General features: G+C 52.5%; 1 protein-coding gene across 7 annotated transcripts in view; it reads right to left on the reverse strand.

Moving 5' to 3' along the window:
- POP4 (POP4 ribonuclease P/MRP subunit) overlaps nt 1–15,768 on the reverse strand; it is a 239,088-nt gene that overhangs the window by 138,262 nt on the left and 85,058 nt on the right. For all 7 annotated transcript variants that reach the window (XR_015302419.1, XR_015302421.1, XR_015302420.1 and 4 more), the window contains one exon: nt 15,092–15,158. Coding sequence is in view for 4 of the 7 variants with exons in the window: in XM_086945105.1 (XP_086801231.1) it covers nt 15,092–15,122 (31 nt within the window). In the remaining 3 variants the exon portion in view is untranslated. The remainder of the gene's footprint in view (nt 1–15,091; nt 15,159–15,768) is intronic.

Below are 15,768 nucleotides of genomic sequence, written 5' to 3' on the forward strand. Positions count from 1 at the left end.
TGCGCCACAGTGTCAAAGTGCGCAAAGACCAGAAATCACTAGGCAAAAAGTTCAGGGGTGAACCCGCCAGAAGGGCCAGGTCCAACAGGGTGTAGAAGGATAGACGCGTGTTGAGGCATTCGGGTCCTAGGTCGTAAAGTGCTTTGTGTGCGTGGGTGAGGAGACGGAACGTTATTCTCTTGTTGACAGGGAGCCAATGGAGGTCTTTCAGGTGGCTGGAAATGTGAGCTTGCCGAGGGATGTCCAATATGAGTCTGGCTGAGGCGTTTTGGATGCGTTGGATTTTTTCTGTAGTTTGGCTGTGGTTCCGGCGTAGAGGGTGTTTCCGTAGTCCAGTCGGCTTGTGACCAGTGCGTGGGTGACCGTCTTTCTTGTTTCGGTGGGGATCCAACGGAAGATTTTTTTGAGCATTCGTAGGAAGTTGAAGCAGGATGATGAGACGGCGTTGACTTGTCTGGTCATCGAGAGGGAGGAGTCTAGGATGAAGCCCAGGTTACGTGCGTGGTCCGTAGGTATGGGTGCGGTTCCGAGGGCCGGTGGCCACCATGAGTCGTCCCAGGCAGAGGGGGATGGCCCTAAGATGAGGACTTCTGTATTGTCCGAGTTTAGTTTTAAACGGATGTTCTTCATCCACTCGGCTACTTCTTTCATTCCTTCGTGTAAGTTGGATTTGGCGGTGTTTGGGTCTTTGGTGAGGGAGAGGATCAGCTGGGTGTCGTCTGCGTAGGAGATGATGTTGAGGTTGTGTTGGCGTGCGATGGAAGCGAGGGGACTCATGTAAACGTTGAAGAGGGCAGGACTGAGTGATGATCCTTGTGGTACTCCGCAGATGACTTCGGTGGCCTCTGATTTGAAAGGGGGGAGGCGGACTCTCTGGGTTCTTCCGGTGAGGAACAAGATGATCCAGTCCAATGCTTTTCCTTGTATTCCGACGTTGCTGAGGCGTTGTATGAGGGTGCTATGACAGACTGTGTTGAAGGCTGCGGAGAGGTCAAGTAAGATGAGAGCAACTGTTTCTCCGTTGTCCAGTAGTGTTCGGATGTCGTCTGTAGCTGCGATGAGGGCGGTTTCGGTGCTGTGTTTGGCTCGGAAGCCGGACTGTGAGGGGTCGAGGGATTTGTTGGATTCGAGGAAGGCGGCGAGCTGACTGTTGACGGCTTTCTCAATGACTTTGGCAGGGAATGGGAGGAGCGAGATGGGGCGGTAGTTCTCAAGTTCAGTTGGGTCTGCCGTGGGTTTCTTCAGAAGGGCGCTGAGTTCAGTTTTCCGGGAAGGTAGCGGAGTTGAGGGAACAGTTAATGATATCGCGGAGATGGGGTGCGATGATGGAGTCTGCTTTGTTGAAGATGTGGTGGGGACATGGGTCGGTTGGCGATCCCGAGTGGATGGAGTTCATCAGGCGGATGGTGTCTTCGGTGGTGATTGGGTTCCAGGCGCAAAGGTTGTTAGAGTGCGGTTTTGGTTCGGAGGTGGGTGGAGTGGACTGGTCTTTGGACTGGATTTCAAAGCTGTTATGTATTTCGGCAATTTTGTTGTGGAAGAATGAGGATAGAGAGTCGCAGAGGACTTGGGAGGGGGTGATGTCATTAGTGCCGACGGAGGGGTTAGTGAATTCTTTGACGATGTTGAATAGTTCCTTGCTGTTTTGGGCATTGTTGTCAAGTCGATCCTTGAAAGCTGATTTCTTGGTGGATCGGATCAGTTGGTGGTGTTTGCGGGTGGCGTTCTTGAAGGTGGCTAGGTTGTCAGTGGTTGGGTTTTTTCTCCAGGTTTTCTCGAGAGTACGACAGAACTTCTTGGAATTCTTAAGGTCATCATTGAACCAAGTGGCTTTTTTGCTGCCTTGCTTGGTTAGATGGTTTTTCAAGGGTGCTAGTTCGTCGGCGCTGTGGGTGGTCCATTGTGTGAGGTTGGTGGCTGCTTGGTTAGGGTCCGATGAATTGGCAGGGGGGTTTTGGTGAAGCGATGTGAAGAGCTGGTCGGTGGTGATTTTGTTCCAATTTCTTCGGGGAATAGGTTGTGGGGGGTTGTGGGTCGTGGACTTTTTGTAGTTGAAGTGAACGCAGCTGTGGTCCGTCCAATGGAGAGTTGTGGTGTGATCGAAGGAGATGTGCTTGCTGGAGGTGAAGATAGGGTCAAGCGTGTGTCCGGCAGAGTGGGTGGCGGTGTTAACGAGCTGTTTGAGTCCGAGATTGGCCAGGTTGTCCAGAAGGGTGGTGGTGTTGTTGTCGTTGTTCTTTTCCAGGTGGAGGTTGAGGTCTCCTAGTAGAATGTAGTTCTTAGATGGGAGGGCATGTGGGCTGATGAAGTCAGCGATGTCTTCGCTGAATTGTGTGCGGGGTCCTGGGGGTCTGTAGATGAGGGTGCCTCTGAGTGTGGTTTTGGGGTCGGTGTGAATCTGGAAGTGAAGGTGTTCGGCGGTAGCGAGGTTATCGTCTAAACTGGTCGTGATGCGGATTGTGTTCTTATGGACAATGGCGATGCCTCCTCCTGTTTGGTTGGTGCGATCTTTTCGGATGATCTTGTAGGTGTCCGGGATGGCTATGGCGATGTCGGGGGCTGATGAGGCGATCATCCATGTTTCTGTAAGGAAGGCGGCGTCCGGCGATGTAGTGTCGAGTAGCTTCCAGAGTTCGATGGAGTGTCTGTGGACTGAGCGGGTGTTGAGCAGGAAGCACTTTAGTTGATTAGTGTTGGAGCTCTGTTTGGAGTTAGTGGATTTGGTGTGGGTCCTGATGCTGTCGAACTTGCAGGAGCGGCAGGTGAAGGGTCCATGGGACGATTTTGGAGTCTTGAGGTCGGGGTTTTTTGGGTGGGTGGATGGAGGGGCAGTGTGAGCGGCCACAGTGCTAGTCTGTTCACCCCCTCCCCCCAAGTAAGTTTTGGAAGGTTGCTAGTAATTTAGTGGCCAGACCAGCAGCTGAAGGATCGAGTGTCAGAGAGGCGGGGCAAGAGAAGATGGCAGCTGAGAAGCCAAACCCAGAGGGTAGACAGGCCTCACAGGGTAGAGTTAAAGAATTTAGGCAATTCAAAGTTGGAAGGTGGAGTGGCGAGGGAGGGAACAGGCTTTATCTGAATTGCGAGGGAGCGAGGGAGCGACTGCGCGCAGCCATCAGTAATCCAGAGAGGGAGAAGTTGACTCAGCAGGCAACAAAGACAGTGCAGGGGAGGAGAGGTGCAGCCATGTTGGCGCCATTCCGTTGTGCAGAGGCAGTCCTTGCAACAGGGGTGTGCGGACGTCAGTATATAGGTAACGGCCAGCAAACAGAGATGAGACTCTAGCATAGGACCGAACGCCAGGCCCCCTCCTCAACATGGCCCTGGCGGGACCCCCCCCCCCAACCGTCACAAGAAACCACAGGCTTGCAGCACCATGTGATACTCCTGAAGCTCCCTGTAGAAGGGCCTGGGCCACCACCCTGCCCTCTGCCAACCAGACCGCATGCCACTCAGTGTGAAGCCCTTCTCATCATGATCCCCATGCAGCCGCTCTTCTTGCCTCTCCTCCAGCTTGCTGATGAGTAGACACACAAACTACCAATCACACCCCGACTGAGCACCTTCTGTGTTAGGACACAACAAGCAGTGTCTTCATCCCGGGTGGCGTGGTGCATCAGCCGGGAGCCAAAAACTGTTTCAGGCAGCTGCCGCAGCCGTCTCAAAATCCATCTGCACTCTTTAGCACCCGATGGTGAAACATGGGCATGGATTTGTGTCAACAGATTCCCCAGGCTAGGCAGGAGGAACAAAGAAGCGTATCCTGATACTCTGCCATCCTAGTCACGCCCCTAATGTGATATCTTTTAAATGCAAACTATAATAATTTTAACTTACAATGTTTTATATTGGAGGTCAACTTAACATTTTTAGTGTTTCACAAAAATGTTCTATAGGGGGTTTTGTTTGTTGTAAAAGGCAACAGCCCAGTTCAAAGACCACCAACCACTGTTCCATACGCACAAGTTACTACTTGTGTAACGATATATCTGTAAGAGACATTAGTTAGTGATAGATTCCTTACCTTAGAATATCCCCGGGCGTCAGACTGGATCCGGAAAGTTTTGCGTAGTAGTACCCTTGTGCGTCGGTAGGCGTCGTCTGCGGCTCCGCGTTCGTCGTCGTGGGCGCCGTGATGATGTCGTCGGAGTACTTAGACGCCGCCTCCGCGTGCTGACGTCAGTTCTTAGCCACAGCTTTTCCGCGCCAGAAGCGCAGAGCCATGACAAAAACCGACACTGGTGCCAAGAAACTAGGGCCTTGAAAGGGGATGACCTTAACCCTAGATATCGGTTCGCAGAACGGGGAGGATGGGTGGGTCTGTAAGGAATCCATCACTAACTAATGTCTCTTACAGATATATCGTTACACAAGTAGTAACTTGTGCATCTGAAAGAGACACGTTAGTGATAGATTCCTTACTTTAGAATAGATACCTCAGCAATACCATCCCCGTGGTGGTGGGTCTGCGAACCAATATTTACACCAGAAAGTCCTGGAGAACGGAACGGCCGAAGTAGCCGTCCCTCCGGACTTGACTGTCCAGGCAGTAGTGCCGTGCAAACGTGTGCACCACGTAGCTGCCTGGCAAATGTCCTGCAAGGGCACACCTCGGCCCAAGGCAGTTGTAGTGGCCGTGGCTCGAGTGGAATGAGCCCTCAGCCCAACAGGGGGTTCCTTCTTAGCCAAGGAGTAACACGCCTGGATGCACATGATAATCCATCGAGAGATGGTCCGTTTGTGCACCGCTTTCCCTTTCTTAGCGCCCGCGTACCCAACAAAGAGTTGATCATCCACCCGGAACTGGCTTGTGCGATCCAGATAGAACGAGAGCGCACGTTTTGGGTCCAGATGGTGGAGCCTCTCCTCCTCTCTCGAGGGGTGCGGAGGCGGGAAGAAGGTGGGCAATGTGATGGACTGCCCAATGTGGAAGGCCGTGACCACCTTAGGCAAGAAGGAGGGCCTAGTCCTCAAAACAACCTTGTCCGGATGGACTGAAAGGAAAGGAGGCTTACAAGAGAGAGCCTGGAGCTCACTCACTCTCCTGGCAGAGGTGATGGCTACCAGGAAGGCAGTCTTCAAAAAGAGAAGGCGAAGAGGACAGTTGTGAAGTGGCTCAAAGGGAGCGCGCATCAGAAATGTTAGAACCAGGTTCAAGTCCCACTGAGGCATCACGAAGGGAACAGGAGGAAAGGTATGAGTGATGCCCTTCAGGAATCGATTTACTATAGGGGACTTGAACAAAGAAGGTTGGTCAGGCAGCCTCAGAAAGGCTGAAAGAGCCGAAAGATAGCCCTTGACAGTGCCCAGAGCAGAGCCCTGCTGGGCAAGAGAAAGAAGGAAGAGAAGAACCTCAGAGAGAGGGGCATTGAGGGGATCCACAGCCTTTGCTGTGCACCATGCCACAAATCTGTTCCACCTGCAGGTGTATACCGTCTTTGTGGAGGGACGCCTGGCTGCCAGAATGATGTAGCAAACTTCAGGAGGCAAGTCAAATGGCCTCAACTGTCGCCGCTCAATCTCCAAGCATGGAGGTGGAGACTGGACAGGTTCTGGTGGAGGACCGTCCCCTGCTGCTGCGACAGAAGGTCCTCCTGAAGAGGCAGACGAACCGGGGGATCGACTGACATACTGAGTAGCTCGGGATACCAGTACCTTTGTGCCCAGTCCAGAGCCACAAGGATGACTTGTGCCCGGTCGCGCTTGATCTTCTTCAGCACTCTGGGCAGAAGAGGTATAGGTTGAAAGGCGTACAACAGACCGCAGCTCCACTCGCGGCGAAAAGCGTCTCCAAGCGAGTGCCGCCTTGGAAATTCCAACGCGCAGAACTGATGACATTGCGCGTTCTCTTCGGTGGCGAATAGATCTAACCAAGGCTCTCCCCATCGCAGAAAGAGGCCTTGCGCCACGTCCGAGTTCAGACGCCATTCGTGATCCATCGAGCACCGACGGCTGAGTTCGTCCGCCCTGGCGTTCAGAGAACCTGCCAGGTGTTGAACCACCAGAGTCACGCCCTGATGTTCCAGCCATTGCTAGAGACGCAGAGCCTCCTGGCAAAGGGTCCACGACCCCACTCCTCCCTGTTTGTTGCAGTACCACATGGCGGTGGTGTTGTCCGTGAACACCTGCACTGCACTCCCTTGGACAGACGGGAGGAATGCTTTCCGTGCCAGACGAATCGCACGCAGCTCCAACAGATTGATATGGAGCCGGGACTCTGCCGGAGACCAGAGTCCTCTGGTCTCCGCCTCTCCCAAGTGGCCTCCCCAGCCCTGGAGGGACGCGTTCGTCACAACTACGTGCTCCGGTTGGGGAAGGGAGAGGGATCTGCCGTTGACCCAATCGCGGTCCGTGAGCCACCACTGCAGCTGTCTCGCAGTGCCCTCCAAGATCAGGACATGGTCGGACAGGTTGCCCCGGTGCTGGGCCCACTGAAACTTCAGGTCCCACTGCAGAGCCCGCATCCGCCACCGTGCGTGATGCACCAGAAGGATGCAGGAGGCCATCAGCCCCAGAAGCCGCAGCGTCAACCTGACCGAAACCCGGGATAAAGGCCCGAAGATCGGAATCAGAGCCTGTATATCCCGAACCCGCTGTTCGGGCGGGTAAACCCGAAATTGCGCCCAGTCAGAACCGCTCCGATGAAAAGGAGCTTCTGAGAGGGGCACAGGTGTGACTTCGGCACATTGATGGTAAATCCCATTAGGTGCAGGAGATCCGCCGTAGTCTGGAGGTGGCTGACGACTGCCTGGGGCGAGCCCGCCTTCAACAACCAGTCGTCTAGGTAGGGGAAGACTGAGACCCCTAACCTGCGCAGATGAGCTGCGACCACCGCCATCACCTTCGTGAACACCCGTGGGGCGCTGGTAAGGCCGAAGGGGAGCACGGTAAACTGAAAGTGCTCGAGGCCTACCGTGAACCGCAGGTAACGCCGGTGGGCCGGCAGGACGGGGATGTGGAAATATGCGTCCTGCAAGTCCAACGCTACCATCCAGTCTCCTGGGTCTAGGGCAGCCAAGACCTGAGCCAGTGTCAGCATTTTGAACTTCTCCTTCCGGAGGAAGCCGTTGGCGTTCCTCAGATCCAAGATAGGGCGTAGGCCCCCTTTGCCCTTCTTGGGTACCAGGAAGTAGTGGGAGTAGCAACCACGTCCTACTTCTGGCCCAGGAACGCGCTCGATGGCCCCCTTGGCCAAGAGGGCCGAAACTTCCTCCTGCAGGAGCCGCAAGTGATCCCCCGATACGCGGTGGTGTTGCGGTGGCATGGCTTGAGGGGTCGTCTCGAAGGGGAGGGAGTAGCCCCTTCGGACGATCTGCAGCACCCACCTGTCCGAAGTGACTGTGCGCCAGTGAGAGTGGTGATGGCGAACCCTGCTTCCCACTGGCGTCACATGGGCCGAAAAGCACGGACTAGGAGGGTTTAGAGGCAGATGCTGCGGGGGCAGGTGTGGACTGACTCCGCTTGTTCCCCCGACCGCCTCCACGTCGGTTTCCACGGCCGCCGCCGCGCTGGACGACAGTTTGGGGCGAGTGGCTGGCGGCACGTGTGGGGGCGCCCCTTCCTTGGCCATGAAAGGAGCGAAAGGCACCCATTTGCTGGCGCGGGGCCGAGAGGCCCAAGGACTTGGCCGTAGCCCTAGAGTCCTTAAAGCGCTCAAGCGCGTGGTCGGCCTTGTCGCCAAAGAGGCGACGGCCATCGAACGGCATGTCCATGAGTGTATTTTGGACGTCTGTCGAGAAGTTGGCGGATCTCAGCCAGGCGTGGCGTCGTATCGCCACCGTCGTAGCCATCGCTCTGCCCAGCGAGTCAGTAGTATCCAGTCCGCACCCGATTGAATACGTTGCTGCGTCCCGGCCCTCCACTAGGGCTTGGCCGAGTTTGGCCCGTATCTCCAACGGACACTCTGGCAGCACTTCCGCCACCGTTTCCCACAGAGAGTGGGTGTAACGGCCCAAGAGGCATGCGGTGTTGGAAGACCGCAGTCCCAGGCTAAGGGACGAGAAGATCTTCTTGCCATAGTTCTCGTACCTCTTGGACTCCCTGTCCGGCGGGGCCGTCGGGAAGGCGGTCTGGGAGTTAGAGGCCTGGATAACCAGACTCTCGGGGGTAGGGTGGGTGGACAGGAAACATGGGTCGCCCGGGGCCGGGCGGTGGCGTCTGGCCACGTTCCTATCTACAGGCGAACCTGTAGCGGGCCTGGACCAAGTGCCCAAAAGAACGTCCGTCAAGGCCTCATTAAACGGCAGCAGAGGCTCCATGGAGCATGACTGCGGCCTAGGGACCTCAGTGAGGAGGTTAGTCCTCACGGCCGCGACGGGGAGCTCAAGGCCCAAGGCCTTGGCAGCCCTCATCAACACCACACCATAAGTAGCACCCTCCTCCGAAGCCACGGTAGGAGGAGAGACAAATCCAGTGTCTGGAGAGGTGTCCAGGCCACTGGCCTCCCCAAGGTCTCCTGTCCAGTCCATGTTAGACTGGCACTCCCTTGCCAGAGGGTCCTCAGACCCCTCCCAATTCTCCTCTTCCCCCATCTCCTGAGATTCAGGGTCGTAAGTGAATGAGGTCGGTTCATAGAAACGAAAATCTCCAAACGGCATCGAGATCGGCGCCGATAGGCGTCGTCCCGACGTCGGAACCGATTGAGAGGAGGCATCGGGGACGGCGCCGCACAAGGACGACGCCGGAGGGGACACCACACGGACCGACGCCGGGGGGGGGGGGGGGGTCGTAAGGTCCACCGGTGATGATCCATCGCCCGAGGAGGGTCCAGCGGCGCCCTGCGGCGCCGGGCCCGAAGGCGCCGACGACGCCGGGGCCGCTGTACCCTGCGGCGCCGGGCCCGAGGACACCGGCGGTGTCGGGATCGTGAAGCCCTGCGGCGCCGGGCCCGAAGGCGCCGGCGGCGTCGAGGCCAAAGCACCCGACGGCGTCGGGGTCGTAGCCCCCGACCCACTAGGGCCCCCAGACGAGTTCACTGTGCCCGAAGGCGCCGCGGAACCCGTCGGAGGAGAAAGGGACCTCATGGCCATGAGGAAACGCTCGATCTCCTCCGGCGTCGATGTTCAGCCCAGGGACCGGGGGGTATGGGGCCGAACGCGGCGCCCGCGACTCCCGAGGAGCCGCGTGGGCGGTGTCACCCGAACCCCCGGCCGCATCGCGCGAGCGTCGGGGGGAGTCAGAAGAGTGATGATGTCTCTTCGACTTCTTATGCTTCTTACCTGACGACTTGGACCCGGAGGAGTGGCGCCGACTCCCGGAGCTGTGACGGCTCTGTCCCCGCGACCTGTCCCTCGACCTCCCGTGGGACCGGTACCGGGACCTCACACGGCTCGGGGCCGACTGGCGGATTTCGAGTCGCCTGCGGGACCGCTCCCGCCTGGCCTTCCTCGAAAGGGCCCGACAGTCGGAGCAGGCCTCGTTTTCATGGTCGACGCCCAAACACATCAGGCACAAGCGGTGGGGATCCGTGACCGACATGGTACGGTCGCACTCGTCGCAATGCTTGAATCCGGGCATCCCTAACGGCACCGTCGGAGTCGTAAGACTTCGAAATGGATCAAAAGATCACAAAAGTTTAGTCAGAAAGTGACTAGGGAACTGCTCTTTCCAGATCTGCGCTGGCTGGCGCGGAAAAAAGAAGAACTGACGTCAGCACGCGGAGACGGCGTCTAAGTACTCCGACGACGTCATCACGGCGCCCACGACGCCGATGGCGAACGCGGAGCCACAGACGACGCCTACCGACGCGCAAGGGTACTGCTACGCAAACTTTCCGGATCCAGTCTGACGCCTGTGGATATTCTAAGGTAAGGAATCTATCACTAACGTGTCTCTTTCAGATAAGCATTTACAATGCAATAAGTCTCGGGTTAATTAAGTTTGAGCTATTGGCATTGCTTAACCACTTGGCTGCTAAGGCAAAATTTATCTTTTCATTGAATTTCCATTGAAATCAATGAAAAGTGCATGACGAGTTACCCTTGTCATTAGCGGCGAAGAGGTTAATATTGCAACACCAATTTTACCAAAAGTCTATAAATTGTAGGCCAAAAAAATGTGCATTTATTTTTGTAGCATTGGTGGCATGCTGCGCTTTAGATGAATATGTTTGAAAGTAAAGTGCGCCATACTGCGATTGCTACAATAGTTATTTGTGGATGAGTTATCAATTGATGTGTGCACTGATGGCTGGTGGTGTGTGTGCTTGGTGGAAGTGTGCACTGCCGGCTGGTGGTGTGTGTGCCTGGTGGAAGCGTGTACTGACGGTTGGTGGTGTGTGTACCTCGTTAAAGTGTGCACTGACGGCTGGTGGTGTGTGTCTGATGAAAGCGTGCACTGACAGCTGGTGGTGTTTGTCCCCAGTGAAAGCGTGCACTGACGACTGATGGTGCCTGTGCCTGCTGAAAGTGTGCACTGACAGTGTGGTTGTGTGTGTGTGTGTGTGTGTGGTAGTGTGTGTGTGTGTGTGTGTGTGTGTGTGTGGTTGTATGTGTGTGTGGTTGTGTGTGTGGGTGGTTGTGTGTGTGTGTGTGTGGTTGTGTGTGTGTGTGGTTGTGTGTGTGTGTGGTTGTGTGTGTGGGTGGTTGTGTGTGTGTGGTTGTGTGTGTGTGTGGTTGTGTGTGTGTGTGTGGCTGTATGTATGTGGCTGTGGTTTTTACCCAAAGAGACAATTATATTTCATAAATTTGCACAACTGAGATTGTATGCTAGATTACAGGGTTGCCATATATGATTGCCATATAGGTAAAGTGTTTACTTATGTTACACAAATTGGTATGTAAAGAACGAGCTAAACAAAACAAATACCTACCGAAGGGCTGATTTTACCACAATGCCCAAAAATATTTGCCCACCTTATATAGCGCGGTTGCCTATCCCACATGTGCATATGAAGATCACCAGTGACAAGAAATATCACACTTCACGTTGCCTACATTTTAAACGATGCTGTAGCAGTTATTAAAACTGAACACAAGTAAATCTAATGTAAAAAAACAACGCCATGCTGTTGGGCTGTAAATTACACAATACACTGCATGATGAATTAAGTTGCGGTTGTCAATCAAACAAGCATGTGCACTTTGCACATTCCCAGTAGCTCGTACAGTACATATTAGTAGTTCACACCCAGAGACCAAGAGGAATGCATATTCTGCTTCCAACATATGCGCTACCTACCTTTCCTCGGAACGCTCGGCCCCTCTCCATCATCTCCACACGCTGCTATCCAGTCTAGTAGCTTCTTCTTGACACTGTTTTTTGGTGAGTTTTCATCTAAAAGTTCCAATGTTTTATATGATGTGTTCTTATAGCAGCCTTCACAGTGCACCGCGACACCCATATAATACAAAGAACGTATGTGTAGAAAAAAGTATGTGTGCTTTCGGAGGGTCTCGGTAACTTGGCATTTCAGCCAAACTTTACTGACGTCGCAGTTTGGCCTCCTTTGTCCATTACAAGCGGTCATTGCATATTTGTCTACCCACAGACGTAGAATGCGCGAGAGGGCACACTTGCAGCCTTCATTAGTTTCTTTTCCAAATGAAAGCCACAAAGACGTGAAGAAACACCTCTCTGTATGTCAGTGCATGCAAAGAGCAACGGGGCAGCATGCCCAGGCGCGAGCTTTCATCACATGGCGCCAAAAATGCAGAGCACACAGGAGACAGATGCAGGTACCCCGTTGGTCCTGGTTTCTGAGAAGTGTCGGCACTCTTCACGTAAAAGTATTATGTCCCTCTTGAGAAGAGCAGGGACTACGCGGCCTGTTCAGACGAAACAAAGCCTTAGGAACGGCCCCCTAGCGACCAATGATTGGCGCACGGTAACCATGTGATGTTTCTTTAGGGTATTTCTGAGAGCAGCAATGGGCAGGACCAGCGGCGGCGGAGCGGGCTGTGAGGGGGAGTCGAGGGCCTACCGGTGGCAGTAGCCCCCGGCTTCCTGGCGGCATGGCAGAACTAACGAGCTCATCGGGGCTTTGGAATTTATTAAAGGTGTGTGTATGCGCGGCGGGTGTGGGGTTTCTCTATGTGGTTGTGAGTGAATGTGCGCGGCGGGGGGCGGGCGGGCGACAGGGGCAGGGTGTTCTCTAGGTGTGTGTGTGTGTGTGTGCGGCAGGGGCGAGGCTGTATGTGTGCCTGCTTTCAAGGAGCCATGGGAGACAGGAAGTGCGTGCGACCTGATTCGTTTACGCGCACGTGCACATCACTTGTCTCCTGTCTCCCTTGGCTCCTTGAAAGCAGAAATGATTGAAATAGAGTCTCGGAGCGACGATCGCTTCGCAGTCCGAGACCTAAAAAGGAATACTGTTCTTTTGCAAAAGGTTAACTCATAGGCTTCCTTAATGAAGTGTACTGTATAGTACTTTAAGTCTTTGGGATGCTTATGTATTACCAAATTAAATAAGCACTCACTACACAACATGATACATCCGTAGACTGCACTGGCTTCCTTTAAGCTAATGTGATGTGCCAATGCCAAAATGGTGTGGAAATCTGTCATCTACCTCCTAGGAATAGTTTGCACTAGAAAAAACTAATTGTTCCCCCTATGGGTGATTTTCCGTTAAAATGTATAAAGGAAATTCATGGATGGAATGCTTGGAATAATTTTAGTCACTGCTAATTACTCTGGCAATGTGTTGATACCTTGTCCCAAGCTTTCACCATGGACAACACTTGCATTTGCCATCCAGTTCATGAACTGCTGAGATGGGTCCCTAATGGGCCCTTTAAGGGTAATTTTGGTCATTTTGAAAATAACAATTTTTTTTTACAAGGCTAGATAGCGGGAACTTGCTGAATGTGGCAGAAGTGTGGCCCAAACCTTCACTGTAACTTCAGAAAAGGCTGGTTTGCTATGTGTGCAGTCACATTCAGGAACAGAGATCGAATGACTGGATAGACAATTTTCTATGTTGTTGTCATTCATGCTTTACCTGCATGAAGTAGTGCACTTGCACTTCCCCAAAATAATTGTAAACGGTTTATATTTAGTTTCAGATATCGATCAAGCGGTGACCGTTTTAGAAAGACTAGACCAGTTTGTAAAATGTTATAGCAGCATCCAAGTGATTTATCAGTGGCGTACAAAAAAGGATGCCCCCTTCTCTCCATCCCCTGAGTACTCAGTACCTCACATATATTTATTGGTCATGAGGCTGAATTGGGGCTCCCTGAAGGACTGAGGGGAGCCTTGGCTGCAGAGCCTACGTTGCTCCCAAGATGCGCTTCTGTCATGTGTGACTCTTTCAAGCCAGCAACACTTTGCATGTTGGGATTTTTAGAAACTACTTACAATGTTAAAAACACATTACACGTCATAGAATACAGCACTGTTGTGCCTGAAAAGCCAGAACTAGCGGAAGGTTGTATCACACAACAAAATGGGCCCACTTGGCAACTCCTTTAAAAAAGGTTTTTCAAAAATCTGGTTTATCGTTTTGAGATTGTATTCTAGTTTACTTCATAGACGCACACACACTTTAGATAACTCCTACCTTTTCCATTCCACATAAAATACCAGGAAAATAAACAGCACTCGCATGGTTCACACAGGCCTTACGTGCCTAAAGACTCCACTACTAGCCTTCGCCATAGAATGGTGCCCATATAATGCACTGGCATTAGACTCTTAGCACGATACACCCTAACACTACAGTGCCATCTCTCGTCACTCCCTATCAACAACTATCTAATACATTGCACTGGTGCCTATCTAGGCAGCATAATGTCCCACTACTGTACTGCACCACAATGCCCCTAATAGGGGTCGCACGGGTTAACAGATGAGAAGGATACTCACTGCGGTAGCGTCAGAGTAGCTGTGTGCGCGGCGCCACACTCTGCTGCCGCCTTCTGCCTCGGACTACGGCAGACGACAAAGCACAAGCACAGCCAATCCCAGCGCGTCACCAGCACTGTTTTGATTCGGTTGACCACGTCATTCTTCAGCACGAGACCCGAATCTGCCAGCTGAGAGGAGGAGATAAAGCGTCTGGTGCAGCCACAACTCGCTGCTTCATGAACATAGAAAGTGGACTTCAGCACTATTAGCCAGTAGAAGCCACATAACAAATAGAAAATCTACATGATCATTCGAGATTAAGAGAACAACAGATAAGTGTCCCTTATTTATTTATTTATTTTAAAAGTAAAAGTATTACGTCCCTCTTGCGAAGTGCAGGGACTACGTGGCCTGTTCAGATGAAACAAAGCCTTAGAAATGGCCCCTAGCGACCCATGATTGGCGCACGGTAACCACGTGATGTTGCTTTAGGGAGTTTCTGAGAGCAGCAATGGGCAGGACCAGCGGCGGCGGAGCGGGCTGTGAGGGGGAGCCGAGGGCCTACCGGCGGCAGTAGCCCCCGGCTTCCTGGCGGCATGGCAGAACCACCGAGCTCATCGGGGCTTTAGAATTTATTAAAGGTGGGTGTATGCGCGGCGGCGGGGGGTTCTCAATGTGGGTGTGAGTGCTTGTGCGCGACGGGGCGGTTCTCCAGGTGTGTGTGTGTGTGTGTGTGCGGCGGAGGGGGGGCTGTATGTGTGTGTGTGTATGTATGTGTATGTGTGCCTGTTTTCAAGGAGCCATGGGAGACAGGAGGTGCGCCCGACCAGATCCGTTTATGCGCTCGTGCACATCACTTGTCTCCGGTCTCCCTTGACTCCTTGAAAGCAGAAATGATTGCAATAGAGTCTCGGAACGACAGATCGCTTCGCGATCTGTTCGTAGTTCCGAGGCCTAAAAATGGATTCAATGGTTTGTTTTGATACAGCCTTGAGCTATTTAAAACATGCACATCCAGCTAGGCTATATTTCCAAAATAAATTGTCTATGTAAATAAATTCCATTAAAATTCACTATATGTACATTTATCCTGCATGGATATCCTTAACATGCGGCATGGATATATCACCCCATTGACATGAAAATCCACTCCCAAAGCAAAGGGGTCCAAGTGTATGCAAAGTAGTCTCCTTTGGAATATACACTGCTTTGTATGCCACTGTAACATTTCCAAAGAAAATTAGAGCATATGAAAGACACTTTAAGACACTAAGCAAGAGAAACAGAAGGTCACAGAGAGACTTACCAGAAGATGAACTTTTGACGTCTTGCTGCATGGTGCAGGGTTAAAAATGGCTCCAACACTGTATCCCCTATTTAGGATTAGGAGACTGCATTAGTTATTTACACTACACACATTTAGATTTGTTATAGATATATAGCAGGCTAACACACATTTCTGCTAACATCAATTTAAAGATTCTTCCTCTTAGCTTCTCTGCCATTCACATTGGATTTAAGAGTTAAGATTTGTTAAGCAAACAAATGTATGTGCAATGGGAATAGACATGAGTCTCTGTGCCTGGCCTATTAGCTACCATTTCGGCCAATTTTAATATTATTGGTGACCTCAATCTGCACTTAGAAGCGAGCCAAGACAGTGAGATTAGCAACTTTTTAGCAGACCTTGCTGCCTTCCAATTTATGCAACGCATCCTGAATATTACACACCCAGCAGGCCATCTGTTAAACCCCATTTTCTCTACTTTATCTGCCCTTACAGTTAACCCACCGCTCCCTATGAGCTGGTCCGACCATTATCTGGCGTCCATGACACTACAGGGAGTAGGTGCCTCCTCAGGATGTCCCATGGAAACCCGTTTTAAAACATTCTTGTTGTAAATTGGATGCTACCCACTTTCGTGACCTTCTCCTTAGTCAAACATGCAGTCTTCCTACAATCCTGATAGGGCAGATAGTATC

Source organism: Lissotriton vulgaris, chromosome 12, assembly GCF_964263255.1.
Source record: "Lissotriton vulgaris chromosome 12, aLisVul1.2, whole genome shotgun sequence".
Lineage (NCBI taxonomy): Eukaryota > Metazoa > Chordata > Amphibia > Caudata > Salamandridae > Lissotriton > Lissotriton vulgaris.